The sequence below is a fragment of the Choloepus didactylus genome, chromosome 19, assembly GCF_015220235.1.
Source record: "Choloepus didactylus isolate mChoDid1 chromosome 19, mChoDid1.pri, whole genome shotgun sequence".
Classification (NCBI taxonomy): domain Eukaryota; kingdom Metazoa; phylum Chordata; class Mammalia; order Pilosa; family Megalonychidae; genus Choloepus; species Choloepus didactylus.
In genome coordinates this window covers 34,018,361-34,036,376 of record NC_051325.1, presented here as the reverse complement: position 1 = coordinate 34,036,376, position 18,016 = coordinate 34,018,361, and the positions used below count along the sequence as shown (strand labels likewise).

Sequence of the window (18,016 nt, the reverse complement as noted above, 5' to 3'; positions counted from 1 at the left end):
AAGAAAACAAGCAAACAAACAAAAAACTCAAAACAAACAAAATGGATACAGAACTTATTTCACAGGGACGTTGTGAGAACTGAATGAATGGGGCACAGACGGTGTGTCATGAAGCAGAGACAAACCATCCCCATAGTACTCACCCGAATTCCTGGCCCGTGGAATCCATGAGCATAATCAAATACACGGTGGTGGGTTTTTGCTATTAAGATTGGGGTAGTTTGAAACAAAAGTAGATACACCATAGTTTATTCATCTGGGTTGATTCCAGTTTTTTGTTAATATAAATGAAGCTGCGATGAACAACCTTGTGCATTTACTGTGTCTATTTAGGGCAGATTCTTAGAAATGAGGAATCCTGGATAAAAGGGTAAGGGCATATATAATTTTGTTGACTATTGCTAAATTCTTCCCCCAAACTCTTATCTTTCCCCAAATGGCTTTGTGTTTACGTTATATTTGTATATGTAAAATCTCCCCACACTAACATATATACCTAAATAAAGAGAAACATACATAGAGAACAGTGCACCAACAAACGTACAACTTGATGGTTTATCACAAACTGTGTGTAACCCTCACCCAGGTCAAGAAACAAACATTCCTCGCACTCAAAAAGCTGCCCTAGTGCCCCTCCCTTCCATGGTGTGAATTTACCACTATTTCTCTGTTTTCCTCTTGATGTTTCCAGTGAGGGGCTAATATGTTCACTTCACTTTATTTTCAGTCACAACCGGCAGAACCTCTCGCACAGATACCAGGTTTGTCAGCAACTCCTTCTGTTGGTCTAATTATTCTAAAACTAGGTTCCTGTGGAACCCCTGGGTCCTTTCCCAAACCACAGGAAAACAACAAAGGCATGGACTGGCTTTTCTCTGTTTAAGATTTCCCCTAAAGCAAACCCCTTTGGGGTCTGCTCCTGGTCTGTACCAAGTTTTGGCAATGACAAACGATCAAGACACGAGAAAGAACGGGAAATCTCAGAAATGCCACAGACCAAGTTGAGAATAACACTGACCACCATTTAAGGAGTGGCCCCTTGGGACAGGCCTTTCACATGCAGTAGATAGATTTTCTCTAAATCTTCACAAACCCTCTGGTTCCTGGAGAGTGAAAACCAGGTTTTGAGAGCAGAAGTAACTTCCCAAGGTCACATGCTCACGGGGGGAGTTGGGAGGACAGAAAGCCTGTGGGATCTGGGCCACCCCACTGTACTGGCTTCGTGTTCAGGCCACGTCCGCTGTGCCTTCTTCTAAGTCTGGCACCCAAGGCCCTGCTGCCCCAGCCTCTGCCGGGATTCCTGCCTCTTCCCCTTCCTGAACTCTCTTTGCTTCTCCTTGGCCAGCCCCCTGGCCTTTGCATGTCTGGAGCCCTCCTTTACCTCTTCACCTAACTCCTGCTTGTCCTTCAGGGAGGCCTCCCCTAAGTTGGTGCCCTTGCTCCAAGAGCACCTTATAGTTCCACGACCATGTTCATTGTACTTTCAGTTGTTTGTTCAGTTTCCATCTCCTCCCATCCACCCCAGACTGTAAGCAACGTAGAGCAAGTGTCAAGCCCCTCCTGTTTATGGCCGTATCCCAGAGCCTAGCACAGTTCCCAGCTCATGGTAGATCATCAACAAATATTTGTGGAGGGAAGGGATGATCTTCCTTGAGTCTCCCAGCAACCCTGTGAAGCAAGCAGGGCTGGGCTGCTCCCATTTTATGGACAAGGAGAGTGAAGCTCAGGGAAGGAAGGGGCTGGTCCCGTCCCGTGACATGTGGACACAATCAGGACTCGTTCACCATGGTCTTGATACCCTCCCGGACACCCAGATGTGCAGGGGCGGGTGAAGACTGAGAGAAGGGGCCTCAGAACGCCAGGGGGCTTCTAGGTTTCCCCAGCCTCTCCCCTATTTCTCAGGGTAGAATCAGGAAGTGTGGCCTGCACAGTGGAGGGGGCCAGGGAGGCTGAAAGGGAGGGAGTTAAAAGAGAAAGAGAAGAGAGTTAAAAGAGAAAAAGGTTGGGGATGTTGGCCCTCGTGGTCAGGTGTCCTGAAGCCAAGGCCTGAGAGTCAGATTTGGGGAAGGGAGCACCTGGGGACAGGCTGGAGGAAGGCTCCATCCTCTGCCCACAGGGCACCAGTTTACCCCCCAGGAAGGTCCAATGGTGACAATGAACCTTTACCTTCACGTGTGAGTTTAAAGCAACTGGCCAACTGGAATTCAGCAAATGTTAATATATTTATGTGTTTTTCTTTAACCTTGGTCATGAGGGAACACAAGGTCGAGCTTAAACACGCTCCAGAGCAGTTAATTTGGGTCCAAAGCCACCTTTGTAATCCTTTGCTGTGTGATTTTGGCCAAGTGGCTTCACCTCTCTGGGTCTTATTTTCCCCACCTGTAAAGGGGGCAGATAGTGACAGTACCTTCCCATGGGGTCATTATGGGACTTTCACAGGTATTCTGAGGAAAGTTCTTGTGGTGCCTGGCCTAGACAAAGAATTAGAGAGAACATCTACCGAGAGCTCAGTATGCGGCAGGCACTCTTGTAGGTACCTTACAGTTTACTAATCTCTTGCAAGAATTTTTGAGGCTTTCTTGTTACCCCATTCTATTGATGATAATACTGAGGCTCAGAAAGGTGAGAACATTTGCCCAAAGCCACACAGCCTGTAAGGGGAGAAATGGAACTTGGACCTGGCTCTCTGGAGAACCAGAGGTCTGAACAATAAAGGCATTACATGAACAGCCACTGTGTCCTAGGCCCTGTTTGGTGCTACAGGAGATGAAAACGTCTTTGGAGAGAACTGACTGACATCTGGGACCCTTTCTTCAGAAGGTACACTTCAGTTCTGAAGCCTCTGAACTCCAGGCTGAGAAGACCTGGGGCAGGGACGTGGCCAGGGAAAGATTGAGCTCACTGATGAAGAGACCAGGCTGCAGGCTGAGGGGTGGACTTTATTCTGAGGGCACTGGGGAGCCACTGAAGGTTCCAGGCAGCAGGGGGAGGTGACGTGATTGTAAGCCAGGAAGGAGCAGAGAGTGCCACTGTCCTGTTTCCCTTCCTGCTGACTGGGAAATGGCACTTTCTGGTACATCTGCCCTAGCCCCGGAAAGGAAGGTGCAGGGGAAGATGACAGAGCTGCCTGCCAGCCATGGACTACTCAGCTGTAGGCTTAGGTGAGAGGGAAGTAAAATTCTATCTTAGTTAGCCCTCTGAGTTTTGGGGTCTTTTCGTTACAGCAGCTTAGCCTAACCCTAACTCCCTGTGTGAGCTCAGACAAAGCACTTCACTTCTCTGAGCCTCAGTTTCAACATCTGTAAAATGGGGGTAATAGTAGAGCTTACCAGGATTCAGAGAGATGGTGTGAGTCAGGCTGACTCGGAGGGAGCACACAGTGTGTTATTCCACCCCAGCCCCCCAGCTGACCCTCAGATAGGAGACATTCCTAGCTCCTCAGTTAGCCTGAGAGCACAGATCTCATTTTCTCTTCCTCCTTCTGACTCCCCTCAGTGGCACCTGGCTCAGGGCAGTGGACACAATAGGACTTTCCCCCAGATTTATACAGTAACTACATCTGGATGACTCTCAGGTGGAGTGATTCCTCGCCTGCATTTTACAGACAGAGAAATTGAGGCCTAGAGGGGGCAGGGATTTGCTCCTGCTCCGCAGTCAGGCAGAGCAATGGCTGGATCCCTGAGGCCCCTTCCCCTTGACAGGTGTTGGGGTGGGGGTGGGTGTCGACTTCTGATGTAGGTGCTCGGAGATTGGAGGGAAGGTACATACCCCATCCCTCTCCCCCTTGTTCACCATGCTCCAGCCACACTGGCCTTCCTGTACTTCCTCAAATAGGCCAAGCTTGCCACCACCGCAGGGCCCTGCACCTCCTGCTCCTTCCACCAGGCCAGCTCTTCCCACGGCCCCTCCCTTGGCTTCCTCTTTCTTGCCTTTTAGGCCTCAATTAAAATATCACCTCTGCAGAAAGTCCTTCCCTGATCACCCTAAATTGGACCCTTTGTAATTTTCTTCTCTCTGTACGCCATTAATTTCCTTTATGTGCAATATTTTAACTAATTTGTTAATTTGGCTTCTGCCACTCTCTCCCTCTAGCCTGTCAAGCTCTGCGAGTACAAGGCTGTGGAGATGTGTCTTGCTCACAGGCCTTGGCCCAGGCAGGCCCTCAGCGCATACTTGCTAAGTGAATGAATGAATGTAGGTGCCCTCTTGTGTGTCCAACCTGGGCGTCCACCATCACACTGAGCACTCATGACTTTCCTGTGAGCCAGAGTCCAGTCACCCCATTTTGCAGACAAGGAAAGGGGGGCTTAGAGAACACACAGGGTAAAACGGGGATGTGTCAGATGGTGAAGGCCATCGATCCTTCCTGCCCTTGGGATGCACAAGAACCTCAGCTGCACAATCCCACATTAACCCAGTGCAAGAAAGCAGCCGATTTACACTATTCATGGACCAGACTCCATTCTCCAAAAGCCACTCCCTCGAAAGATGCTGATGATGACACTGGCATCACCAAGGCAACGATAGTAGCTTTCTGAAGCATCTTTGCTGGGGAAGGTGAAGGCCTACACAGCCACCGAGGGGAGGGAAACCTGGACAAAGGGGTCGAATTCTGCAGCCACTGAAGACAATTAGACTATCCCGATACTGCAACCCCCTTCCCTTCTACCTCACCCCTGGCAGCCTGTCCTGGGCTGTGCACAGCAAACTCTCTCCACTAGTGTGGAAATGACCTTTGCCAGGAACATTTTGCTTCTATGCAGAGGTCTTGGGAACAATGTGTTGTGTCCATCTGGCTCCATTTGGACCTACTAGGCGCCAAGGGGAAGGACAGACTGGTCTTGCAGACTTTTCCAGAAAGTTCCTTTAGTCCCTGGATATAGATGGAGGGGCTCCACCACTCCAGCATGTTTGTGGTTGTGCCAAAATGAGCTTAGGGTGAGGGAAGCAGCCCATAGATGCAACAGCCCTGGAGGTGGTGGTTTGCTGTGCTTACCTCAGATGAGGCCCTTTGCCTCTCTGAGCCAAGTTGCCTCATCACTAAAATGGGGAGAAAGTTAGTCTGATGTAGGGAGATGCCAGGATTCTGTATAGGAACCTGCATGTACGGGTACCCCAAAAGCCAGTACTGCAAGCTGTAGCTCCCAGGACACCCAGCCTGGGTCCATGGCCTCCCCAGCCAGACACCCCCCAGGGACTGCTGCTGCCTGGGTCTCTCAGGCTTGTCTTGTCTGCAGCCATCATGAATTAGTGTCATTGTCAGATGGGCCTTAGAGGCTGACAGGTGCTCCCTCCTTACCAAAAACTGAGGGTCGGAGAGGGCCAGGGGCAGGGACCAGGACTGCAAACCAGGGTGTGTCCTTGAGAGTTTGAGGCAACCTTGGGGTAAGCTGGAGACTGGGGCTATGCCTGGGGGGCAGAAAGGCTGGGAGAGGGGAGCAGAAATGGAGGAGAAGAGAAGTGGGAGCCAGAGAGATGGAAAGAGGAAAAGCAAACACCTGTTCTTCTCTGCCTAGCATCCCTACCTCCTGAAGATGGTGCCTCAGTTTCCCCACTGCCAGACCACATGACTTGGTTTGGACTGGCCCCATGTTCTGGGTACAGGTACGATCATGTGACCTGGGCCAGGTCAATGGAAATTGTAGTGGTAAGTGCTGGGAGGGACCCGGGACTGAGCCTGGCTGTTGAGGCACCTGTCTTTTCTGGAACTGCAGGTACAGAGGAGCTCTCAGGCTCCAGGATGCTGAGCTGTACTGGGGGACAAGCTCCCAGGGCTGCTGGAGCATCTCGTCAGCCGAGAGCCTGACTGAGAATGAAGTCAACCTGGCTGCTGCAGGGCTGAGCAGTGGAGAGGGACATCTTTTGAGCCCCTGGATCCAATCGCGCCTGAATCCACCCCCTAGACCTCTCAGTTATGGGAGTCAATCCATTCCCTGGGATGAGTTTTCTATCCCCTGGCCCTGAGAGCCCTGGTGTGGAGGAAGGAGGAAGGTAAGAAGGAGGAATGAATATTTTGGAGCAGGCGTCTGAGGGGAACCTAAATCAGCTTCTTGACCTTTTTAGGAAACCAGGTCCGGGGAGCAGACAGGGATCTGGGCCCTCACTGTGCCTAGAGGGATTCTGTCTCTGGGGCTCACAGCTTCGTCCTCATTTCTCCAGCACACAGTCAGCCTACCAGCTCCGCAGTACAAAACTAAAATGCATTTTCCCCAGCTGGGTCCAGAAGAGGGGGCGGCATGTGCGGGGGCTGGGGGGTGCAGACCTCACCCCATTCGCCTCTTTTGGGAACTAACATTTATTAGGTATCTGCTCCATGTCAGGCTCTGTTAAGAAGCTTACATACCTTGCCTCCTGTCCTCCTTGCCACAGCCCAGTGAGGAGGGATTATTATTGTCTCCGTTTTAAAGACAAGACAATTGAGGCTCTGACAATTTACCAGACAATCGAGGCCTTGAGAGGCTGAGTCACTGTCCTAAAGTCCCAGAGCTGGAGCAGCTTTGTGTGACCCCAAAGTCCTGCCGATGGCACCCCTCTGCACACAGCAGATACTAAATAAAGGTCTGCTGGATATAGGCAGGGAAAGGCAATTTGAGCTGTCCCTAAATACGTCCCCCTTCTTGTCACTAGCAACCGCGTCCTTTGGGTCTTGAAGGGGGAGAGTGTTGTTACCCTTGGAGGTCAAAGTCTGGGCTGAGTTCACTCTGGGGACTGGCTGAGGGTGGGACTCAGGGATGGTGGGAAAGCCAGGTGGGGTGAAGGTTCCCTGCCTGCTGCCCCAGCTACCGCAGGAGCAGATGTTCTGAAGTCAGAGGCACACACCAGCGGGAGGGCAGGTTGGCTCCCAGGTGGGCTGGGTGTTGGCTGATGATCACAGGGCTGTGGTGGCCATCGGGGCGAGGAGGGTGATGTGGGGATGGGGGTGAGGGGGTGGCAAGTGATTGTGGACCCTCTCTGACTCTGTCCTCTCAAAGAAGTTCATGAGGAGCCTCTAGTATCCCAAACTGAGGCAAAGGCCCAGCCTCCTCCCCTCAGCACCCCCAGATGCAGCATTGGGAGGGAGGGGGGTTCAGGGGGTCTGGCTTGGAGGCAGGAAGGATCTGAATTCTGGGATGAGTAACCTGCCCAAAGCAGAGTGGACAGTCCTCAACGATCGCTGCACTTGAGCCTGGGAAAACTGGGATTTCGAGGACTGCTGGAGGCAGCCACACAGGCAGAGATCTGACATCAGCCCAGTGCTTAGTCCTAGGGACACTTGGTCCCAGGCCCTTCCTGGGCAGTTGCAATGCATGGACCACCTTAAAGGCTCTGATAAGTTCTGCAGCTAAGACTGTTCACTTTGGTTTAACCTGGTGGTTTCCCTCTCTCCCTTGACCATAGGTACTTTTTGCGGGTGGCCCTAGTTAGCTCCCGTGGAGCACAGTCTAGAACATGCCAGGGTGGAGGACGCCCTCCTAGATCTCCTCAAGCCCTTGAGAGATCAGGTATGAGCTCCCGACACTGAGGTCAACGGATGGCAGGGGGATGGGAGAATTCTGATTCCCATCAGAGGGTGGTTACAGCCCATTCAGTCTTGCAAGGAAAGCTGGGAAAGCTCACTTCAGACTTGGAACAGGAGACGGCCTCCCCAGCAACCGCAGGGCAGACTCTGCACCTCCATCTGACTGGCTTCCTGCCTGCAAGTATTTTCCCAGCTGCCTGAAATGAATCATGTAGTCCTTTGAGGAACCAAGTCAAGTCTTCTCAGCTCATTCAGGATATTGTGATCCTCAAGCTGGCCGGGGGTCCTTGCAGGAGACAGGATGGAAGGGGGTGAGGGGTACCGCTGAGGCAGGGACACCCCCCCACACCCACCATGTCACAACTTGAGGGGAACAGGTGGCTCTTCTGGACTTTTGGGGCACGGAGGGCTGGCTCAGGAGGCCCCGGTGTCCAGGACAAGACCCTGGCACTGTGTCCTGCGTTTTGGCCCAGGCGGTCCGTGGTTACCAAGTCGGGCTCCTCCGCTGCAGTCCCGCCTCTGGGCGCGGCTGCTCGTTAGACACCCGCGGGTCGGACCATCATGCGGGTGGCCCGCAGCGAGTAGCTGGGGCCCTGGAAGTAGTGCCAGCGGATGCCGTTGAGCTTGCGCACGTGGTGGCGGGCCGGGTAGTAGATGCCGTTGAGGTTTGAGAGGCCGCAGGCGTCAAACCACCAGCCTGGAGGGAGGAGGAGGGGAGAGGCTTTGGGGAGGTGGGGGCCCAGCCAGTCACCCCAAAGAGGACAAAGACTAATCAGGGAAGTCATTTGCTGGGGAGGGGGCTGGAGAGGAGCGGGCAGGGGGTGGGTGGGTGCGGCTCCCGGACCCTCTGCTCAGCCTGGGACCAGCGGAGGGAGCCCTGGGCCTCTCCTCGCCTTCTCCCCCACCCCTCTGTGTCTCCACCTCCCTCCCGCACTGTCCATTGTCTCTCCCTCCCTTGTGCAGACTCCATCTAGCCCATCCTCCAGCCCTCTGTCACTCTCTGAGCCTTATACACTGGCCTCCAATCTCTCTGTATCTCTCTTTGACAGTCTCTGTATGTCTCTGTTTCACTGTCTCCCTCTGGGTCTCTTCTCTCCCACTTGGGGTCTATCTCTCTGTCTCCCCACTTTCCATCTCCTCCCCTGGGCTTGCAGTCCCCGTGCAGTTCTGCCTTCACCCCTCTTTGTCTCCCTGTCAGTCTTGGTCTCTCTGCTTCCCTCTGTCCCTCCCGCTCTGGCTCTGGCTCTGGCTCTCGTTCACCCCCACCCCCCACTCTCGGACCACCGCCTGGTCCAGAGTTGGTGGGGGCTGATTCTCCGCCTCTCCCTGCCCAGGTCTCCTCCATCTGGGTCCTGCTTGGCCTGGGGAGGGGGCCGATCGGGCATAGTGCCTCCCCAGAACTTGTTCTCTGAGGCGGTGCCAGCATTAGGAGTTGGTGAGAGCCTGGAGGAGACCTCCAGGTCCCGGGGCAGGAAGGTATTGGTGGGCCCGACCAGGTGAGCCTGTGGATGGGTGAGGCTCCACCTCGCACCCACCTCCGGACAGCATCTGGGCGCACTTGCAGAGACAGTTGTCATTGTCGGCATCGCGGGTGCTGAAGTTGGTGCCCTGCAGGACCAGGCTGCTCTGGCGCCCTGCCGAGCCGCTGTACCCACTCAGGGAAAGCCTGGAGGCCACCCGGAGGTGGTGAGGGGAGAGGGGCCCAGAGTCAGGATGGAACTGGGCCCCGGGGGTTGATGCAGAGCCTTCCCAGAAGACTTTGTTCCAGGCTGAGTCTCAACCCCATGGCTCTGGGATGGGAAGCACCAGTCTGAGATCTTGAGCTGCTTCCCTTCCTGGTGACACTCCCCTCCCCCGACACACACACCTGCTCGCCTCCTGGCCTCCTTTGTCTCACTGAACCTGAGCCTTGGAGAGGACTGAAATGATCATGACAATGTCCAGGGCAAGGACTAATCGTTTTTGAGTGCCCACTACAGGCCAGGCATTGTTCAAAATGTTTTGTGTGGGTTAACTCATTCTCACTTAATCCTTGCACACTATTATTCCATTTTACATAGGATGAGAAAACTGAGATCCCAAGAGTCAAAGGAAACTGCCCAAGGTCTCAGGATGAAAGAGAGTCAGAACCAGATGCCAACCTAATGTGGCCTGACTTGGGAGCCTGTGTGCATTTTGTTTCCTGACTGACCCTCCTGCAAGTCCAACCCCGTTGCACCTCCCCACATCTACCCACCGCCTCCAGGAAGCCTTCCCTGACCATGCCAGCCCACCTGGATCTGCACCCCTGGGTGCCCCCAGCCTGCCACCCTGACATCTGCAGCCAGCAAGGAAGGCTTCTTCCTCAGGCTGGCTGTGAGGCCCTGGTGGGCATACTCAGGCTTGTGCTGTGACTATGGCCATGAGCTCTGGGGACAGAACACCTGGATTCAAGTCCCAGCTTTGCCCCTCACTAGCAGGGTGACCTTGTAATAGTAACAGCGATGACCTCGTTTGGCTGTTGTGATTCGATGACTTCAGCATGTAAAGAGGGCAGAGCACGACTCGTGTTTGTTGTTTTTTATCCCTGTGTCCCGGCCCTCGGCACATGGCTGGCACAGGCCTCCACTGAGTCTGGCTGGAGGCAGTGTTGGGAGCTTGCAGGAGGGAAGGGGCAGCTGCTCCCCTTTGGGAGTAGTGAAGAAGTTCCTACTGGGCGGAGGCTAGCAGATGTCAAATGTGGCCAGGGCAGCTCGGGGCTGCTCTGGTTCCCCCAGCACAGGGCCTTGGAGGTGCCTACCAGTGGGATCCAGAGAGAATGAGGGGCCTGGGCACATGGCCTGGCTCAGCCCCTACACCTCCCACCCATAGCCTCGGGGGCTCTGTTTGGTGAGGCAGGAGCATGGCCCTCAGGGTCCCAGTGGCACTGTCCAGCTGGGAAGCCCTGGCTATGCCCTTAAAGGTACCACCCTGGGCTCTGATGACAGGTGCTGCAAAACCCCTTGCACTGGGGCACACCTGCCCAGAGGCTTCCTGGGGTGGGGATGGGAAGGCTGGCCCACCCACCCATATGGCCCTTGCTTCTCCTTGAGGACTCCCCTCAAGGGCCCAGTTAGGTTTGGAGTATCTGTGGCTCAGTTGGATGACAACTCTTTCTGCATTTTCTCAGAACATCCCCTCTGCCTGGATGTCCTTCCTATCCTCTCTTTTCCTGGAGAATGCCTACCCATTGCAGGCACCACCTCCTCCAGGGAGCTCTTTCTGATTGCACAAGCATCTCCTCTGGCTCCCATGCCCCCTGTGCTTTCCCCATAAGCAACTCCTGTCTCCCTGGGGGCCTGTGGACATGCCCACCCCAGATACACACACCACACTGGACTGTGAACAACTTCAGGAGGTGAGGCCCAGGTCTGATTCTTCCCCAAATGACCAGCCCTGTTCCATGCCTGGCCCAGGACAAGTGTTGAAAGTACCATTATTATTATTTATGACTTGATGAGAGTCAAGAAAATATGAGCCCTTTGAGGCCTGGACATAATAGTCTGGAGCCATGGGCAGGGAGTGCTCTGTGGCTCAGATAAAAAGCCAGAGGCAGCACATCAGACTCATGTATGGCCATGTGGCAAGATGTTCTGAACTTAACACACATAGAGACATTTGTATAGATGGACATAAATAGTAGATACACACATAGATGCAGAAAGATTGTATTTCTGTCTTTAAATTATGTTTATATATCTCCAACTTTTATTTAACACTATGTTTAGGTGCCCTACCACAGATTAACTCAATCATGACAGAGACATGATATTTTACAGATGAAGAAACTGAGGCACAGAAAGATTAAGTAATTTGTGTAAGGCCACAAAGCCAATATGGTGGATTCAGGATTCAGACCCAGGCCATCCGGCTCCAGGACCTGTGTTCTTTAGTGCAATGAGATGCTTCTACTGATATTTCCTCTCCAAGAAAAAATGACAGATCCTGGGCTTGGAGTCCTGGAAGTTGCTGCCCAAGAATTGGGTTGGGGAGATGAGGTTTTAACTGCTATGTGTGTAGGAAAGACTCTGGAGGCTCTGCCAGCTTCCTCTTATGAGCTCACCATGTACCAGGCACTGGGGCTGGGAACAGCAGTGAACAAAATGGGCCTAGTCCCTGCTCCTGCAGAGTGGGCCAGCCAAGGGTGTGAGGGGCTGCTTTGGGGATGGCAATTATATTGCTGAGCATTTACTACATGCCAGGCACTGTGTTAATGTTTTATGTGTCACTCAAGCCTCACAAAGCCCTGAATGAGGTAGGCACACGTGGGGCACCCATTTTACAGAAGAGAAGGTGGAGGGACTTGTTGAGGGTCACCCAGGGAGAGAGGGATGGAGTCGGGACTTAAGCCTTAGCTTTGGTGGTCAGTGGCTTAAACAGGAGGCTGTGAGGTGAAGAGGAGCCTCCAGCTCAGCCCTGCCTACCCCAGACCCAGGATCCTTTATTCAGTTCTGGACCTTGCACTTTCAGGGGGGTATTATCAGATTGGAGTGGGTCCCCTAAGGAGGGATGTCAGAACAACGCTGCTCGAGGAGACAGGGGCATTTAATAAGAAGGGAAGGGAATGCGGGCATATCACTGAGAAGCCCCCAAAGGGGGAATGTGACATAAAACAGAGGAGGACAGGTTCCTTGGGAGAAAGTGACCATCCCATCAGTGGAGGCAAGCAAGGCTGGATGATCCCTCTAGCTATGGAGGGGATAATAGCATCATATAAAGAACCAGATGACATGTAAAGTCCTTTGCAACCCCATGAATGTGAGTCTATGAATCCAATTCTGTGCTGGTTCAAAGACAGCCAGGACCCAGAGTTATCTTCAAGATCCTTGAGTTTCTCAGACAGGCAACATCATGTAGTGGAAACACATGGGGTTTGGAAGCAGGGATCTGAGTTCAAATCCAGACTCTACCTAACTTGTAACTTTGGGCAGGGGACTTAAGCTCTGGAGCCTCAGTTTCCTCATTATTATGCCTACTTCAAAGTGTTGGGAGGAATAAGTAGAGCAATGGGCCTGGAACATAACAGATGTTCAACAAATGCTCATTCCTTTCCCTAAACACACCAAGAACCAGGGTGATGAGGAGTTGGAAAACCGTGATGATTTTACAATATTCTCACATTTAAACCCATCCTGCCATTGAAGAAGCAGAGGCTCAGAGAAGCTAAAACCTCGATTTGCCCCAAATCACAAAGTGAGCCCAGGTCTCCTGATTCCCAGCCCGTGGGCCTCTCTGCCTTGCCCCAGGGTATAGGACAGGCTGGGCAAGTTGCCTCCCCACTGTAGTCCTCTATAAACTGACTGAGTTGGGGTGCCCGACCTTGGAAGGCCCCTTCCTGCTCCTGGGATGGTGGCGTCAGTGACATTCTCTCCACCCCACCCAGTGACCAGGACATGCTGAGCGCTAACCGGCCACTTCCAGATCCCATGACGTGCACCCAAATTGGGGACAGATGGTAGGAAGAGGAGACGCCCAGGGACTGACTCTGTAGCCACTAGCCCAGAGATCCCATCCTGCCCACCAACCCACTTGCCAACCCACCCACCAACCCACCTGCAGCCTCCTCCCAGCCTGGGACCTGAGCCTACCTGTACAGCTGCCCCTCACTGCCCAGCTGGAAACGCTCATACTGGGCGTAGGCCTCGTTGCCTTCCCAGTCCTGCAGCTCCACACGCAGAGAGTAGGCTGCCCCGCTGGTGAGCTGGTGCACCACCTCATTGCCCAGCCAGTGCTCCCCGGCTGGGTCCCCGAAGCCCTACAGGGAGGGGAGGAAGGGGATGGGTGCGTACTGGGGAGGGAGTCTACACCCCCGACTGAGGAGCTGGGCTGGGCCAGGCTCCAGGGCCATGGTTCAGTGCGCACAGGCCTGGGGTGGGAGCTCCCCACCTCCTAGAGAAAAAAGACTAAGACTTTTGTAAATGTGAAAAAAAAGGGCAAAACTAATCATCTATGGCGATAGAAGTCTGAGTATCAATTACCTTTGGGGGAGTATCAACTGAGAGGGGACAAAGCTGGGCTTCTGGGGTGCTGGACGTACGGAATCTCTAGATCTATGTGGTGGTCACATGAGTAAATATATAAGTTAAAGTTCACTGAGCCGTACCCTTAAGATTTGTGCACTTACCTGCATCTATATTAAACTTCAATAAAATATTAAATGAAAAGAAATTTCAATCAGCTATATAAATGGTAAAGCAAACTTTGTTTAGTGAGAGGGCAGTCACTGCAAAATTTCCAGCAATGTAGAAATGAAAAGCTAAAAGTGCCATGACTGTCCATAGGAGCTACCAGTGTCCCAGGGTGATGAGAATCCATTGCCCTCAGCCAGAATAATTCAGCACCAAGGACAGGGCTACATCTAACCCCCCCACTCCCCATTTTAAGTCATTCTCTACCGCTGATGAACAAACATTCAGGACTCTTGTGTGTTTCTACATCTGAGTACACTATTTCTTTTCTGCCATTTAAATGATTGTTTAAACCTAACTGGCTCAAGAACACTCACAGTTTAATTTTGGTATTTATATTTAAGTATCAAGCAAGCAATACACAACAATTGCTTGCTTTTAAGTATCAAGCAACTGACACGCAATACTATTGCTGTATTTCTTTTTGGGTTTCTTTCTCTATTTCTTTTCCTTTTGAAAATGTTAAAGGCTTTTAAGGCAGCTTAAAAAATGCTTCATGCAAAATTTAATTTTAAAAATGGGAAGGCAATAGGGCATTATTTCTCAACTTATAATATGTGCATGTCTTTGAGCCAGCAATAAAGAATCTCTCCTGCAAATCTGTGCAAAGACCAGGAAATTTATTTAATGAATTCAGTCATGGATGCGTAGGGGAGATTTACTTTTTGCCACACCCTCTTTTGTATTCTTCTAAAATTTTCCTAGCAATGTGTATGCACTACCTTTTCTAAAAATTAAGAAAAATAAATAAAGTTAAAATTTCATTCTTAGGACATATGTGAGGACTTTCACAATGAGAGTTCAATTTCAGGGGATGGAGTCCTAGATGTGAATGTCCACTGGGCAAGCCTGTTTGGGGGTGGCAGGCTTTAGGTGGGCTGGTTGTTTCCAGGAAGGGCTGAGGGCAAACCAGTTCCCTGCCCACAACCCCCCACCCCATCCCTCTCTAGGTTTCAGGGTTGAAAAGTCCCTCCCCTGGGCAGCAGGGTTACCTGTTTGTAATCCTTCCAGTTCCGCTGGAAACTCACACTGCCATTTTCACGGCGCTGGATGAGGGTCCACCCGCCTCCACTGGTCTCCATGTCACAGAACACCTGGAGAGAATGTGTGGGTGGGGAGTTGGAAGCCCTTGGAGGCAGCTGGCAGCCAGGTCTGGGCTGGCCCAAGTGTGACTGGCTGACAGAGCCTCACAGAGTAGCAGGTGAGCTGGCGGTCAAGGGCATCAGAGAGATGCAGGTTCAAATCCCCCTACCCTTGCCCACTCTCACCAGTTTTACAAAAGGGTTAGGGTTAGTTTTCTAAACTCTCAGCAGTGAGCAGGTGATGTCCCCTCAGAGCCTTTGTTTCCTCGTTTGTAAAATGGGGATGTTAATGTCTTAACCTCTTTGTGCCTCAGTTTCTCATCTACAAACTGGGTTTCTTGTGAGGATTAAATGAGGTGAGTCATGCAAAGTGCTTAGAACATGGCTAGCATATATTAGGCCTTTGTACATGGGGGTCCTTTGCTTGCTATCACTGCAGGGTTGCTGTAAGGATGAAACGTTGCTGGGTGTAAAGTGCTCAGCACACAGTGTAGACTCAGGAAGTGCTACTGCTACTGTCAATGGACAGATATTTTCTGAGCATCAATGCTCTTTTTTTTTTTTTTTAATGTGTCAGGCTCTTTTCAAGACAGTGGGGATACTGATATGGATAAAACACATCCATTTCTTTCAAAGAGTTTACTATCCATTGCAATTATCTTTCAGCCTAACCTTTGTTCACACATTATTTTTCTGGATGCTTAGTACAAGTTCAATGAGCAACACTTGGCGTCTGGCCTTGTACTACACGAGTCAGAGACGAATCAACCTTGCGGGCTGGCTCGGTCTGGAGGGGGCTATGACAGGGCAGACAGACACCATCATAAACATTTGGGCAGTTACAGAGAAAGCCCCCAAGAGGGAGTTATGAGCAATCCTGGAAGTCTCCCCAGAGGAGATGACCTTGGAACAGGACCTTGGATGATGATGTCTGCCAGGTAGAGATGAGTGGGGATGGCATTTCCTATGGAGGGAAGACCAGGTGCAGAGGCTCTGAGATGGGAAAAGCCCAGTGTGGGAAAGAAGATGAGTGGCATCTCCTGTGGGGTAGTAGAGGATGCAGGAAGGGAAACTGAGGCCAAAAGATGGGAAGGACCTGGCTCAAGGCCAATATTAAGTCAAAAGCAAAGCTGAGGCTTGAGCCCAGGTCTCCTGTCTCCTAGCCCAGCTCTTGACTCTCTCAGTGTTCCCCAAATTTCATTCATTCACATCTTCCTGCATTCCACCATGGCTGACTTTACTTAATTTAACAGCATATTTACGTTAAAAAATGGTGTCCTACTTGCCCTTATGAAGCTCGTTACTGCAAAGGAGAGGCTAAACTTGCATATAATTGTGCCTAAGAGTCTCCCCTTGAGTACCTCTTTGTTGCTCAGATGTGGCCCTCTCTCTCTCTAGCTAAGCCACCTCAGCAGGTGAAGTCACTGCCCTCCCCACTACGTGGGACCTGACTCCCAGGGATGTAAATCTCCCTGGCAACGCAGGATATGATTCCCAGGGGTGAATCTGGACCCAGCATTGTGGGATTGAGAACATCTTCTTGACCAAAAAGGGGGATGCAAAATGAAACAAAATAAAGTTTCAGTGGCTGAGAGATTTCAAATGCAGTCGAGAGGTCACTCTGGTGGACATTCTTATGCACTGTATAGATAATGCCTCTTTGGTTTTAATGTATTAGAATAGCTAGAAGTAAATACCTGAAAGTATCAAACTCCAACCTAGTAGTCTGGACTCCTGAAGACGACTGTATAACAATGTAGATTACAAGGGGTGACAGTGTGAGTGTGAAAACCTTGTGGATCACACTCCCTTTATCTAGTGTATGGATGGATGAGTAGAAAAATGGGGACAAAAACTAAATAAAAAATAGGATGGGGGGACGATTTGGGTGTTCTTTTTTACTTTTATTTTTTATTCTTATTCTGATTCTTTCTGATGTAAGGAGAATGTTCAGAAATAGATTATGGTGATGAATGCATAACTATATGATGATACTGTGAACCATTGATTATATACCATGGATGATTGTATGGTATGTGAATATATTTCAATAAAACCGAATTTAATTAAAAAAATGGTTTCCTATATTTTTACTTAAATACTTAAGTAAAGATGTATTTTAAAAGAAAATATGCGTGAGAAGCAAATGTGTACATTAAAGACCATCTATAAACAAACTGAGCTTGTCTTGATATAATCAGAAGGGTTGAAAGGAAATTGAAAAGGAATTTAGGTTGTTCCCCATATGCTTTTGTTTCTAGGCCTGGACCAAAAAACCGCCGTCTTGACCCTCCATATTTCCCTCTCCCTACCCCCCATCTGATGACAATTCCTCCAAGCTCAGGGCAACCTTGGGAGTTACTCACTGAAGTTGGTGGAGTGTCCATCAGCCCTGGTTCCTAATTTCCCATGTGGAGCTGAGCCCCCACTCCCACCTTCAACTGGACTAAATGTGAACTAGAAATAAACTTTTTTTGCATTGAGCCCCTGGAATTTCATAGCTTATTTGTTATGTCAGCTAGCATCACCTTAACCAACACAGAACTATTTCCTGCGATTCCATCTAAACCTATCTTTGGAGAAGCAAACATGTACTTCCAACTCTGGAACTTCTGCTTAACCCCACGATCTGACTCTTGACTGGGTGGGGAAGGCAGGGGCCACCCCTACTTTCTCAGGTATTCAGGTGTTGGGCAAGGCCTGAAGCTGATGGGGGGGGGGTGTCTTTGACTAGAGAGCCTTTGGCTCAGCACCCTCTCATGGTTCAGCTCCCCAGGAGCCCCCTAACCTTCCTGGGCTCTGTCACATTGGCCACGCGGATGGTGTAGATGCCGCTGACATTGGCCCCAAAGCGCTGGATCTCTGCACAGTCCTGGAACACCTGCTCAGCCGCCTTCCCAGAGGCTGCAGTGGGACAAAGCAGAAGGCCGTTGGAGAGGAGTTAGGAAGAGAGGAAGGGGCCAGGCAGACACTCCTGCCTGCTCTGTGCCAGGTTCTGAGCTGGGAGGTGCTGAAGACAGAGATGAATCAGACCTGCGTAGGCTTCCTTCCACTGAGCAAGGACCTGAACAATGAGCAGGAGTTGGCCATTTGGAGAAGGGAAAGGTATTCCAGGCAGAGGGAACAGCACATGCAAAGGCTCCAAGGTGGGGGAGGTCCTGGTGTGTGCAGAAAGCAGGGTGCAGGGAGGGGAACTGAGGCTGAGGCCGGGGCAGGGGTGGGTGGGGGAG

At 51.3% G+C, this 18,016-nt stretch overlaps 1 protein-coding gene across 1 annotated transcript in view; it reads right to left on the bottom strand.

The window, feature by feature from the left end:
• Window positions 1–7,737: 7,737 nt before the first annotated feature.
• ANGPT4 (angiopoietin 4) overlaps window positions 7,738–18,016 on the bottom strand; it is a 39,566-nt gene continuing 29,287 nt past the window's right edge. Inside the window, exons 5-9 of the mRNA XM_037811456.1 lie at window positions 17,575–17,690; window positions 14,697–14,798; window positions 13,105–13,271; window positions 9,034–9,164; window positions 7,738–8,195 (exon numbers count right to left, since the gene is read on the bottom strand). Of these exons, the coding sequence (XP_037667384.1) occupies window positions 8,035–8,195; window positions 9,034–9,164; window positions 13,105–13,271; window positions 14,697–14,798; window positions 17,575–17,690 (677 nt within the window). The 3' untranslated portion in view covers window positions 7,738–8,034. The remainder of the gene's footprint in view (window positions 8,196–9,033; window positions 9,165–13,104; window positions 13,272–14,696; window positions 14,799–17,574; window positions 17,691–18,016) is intronic.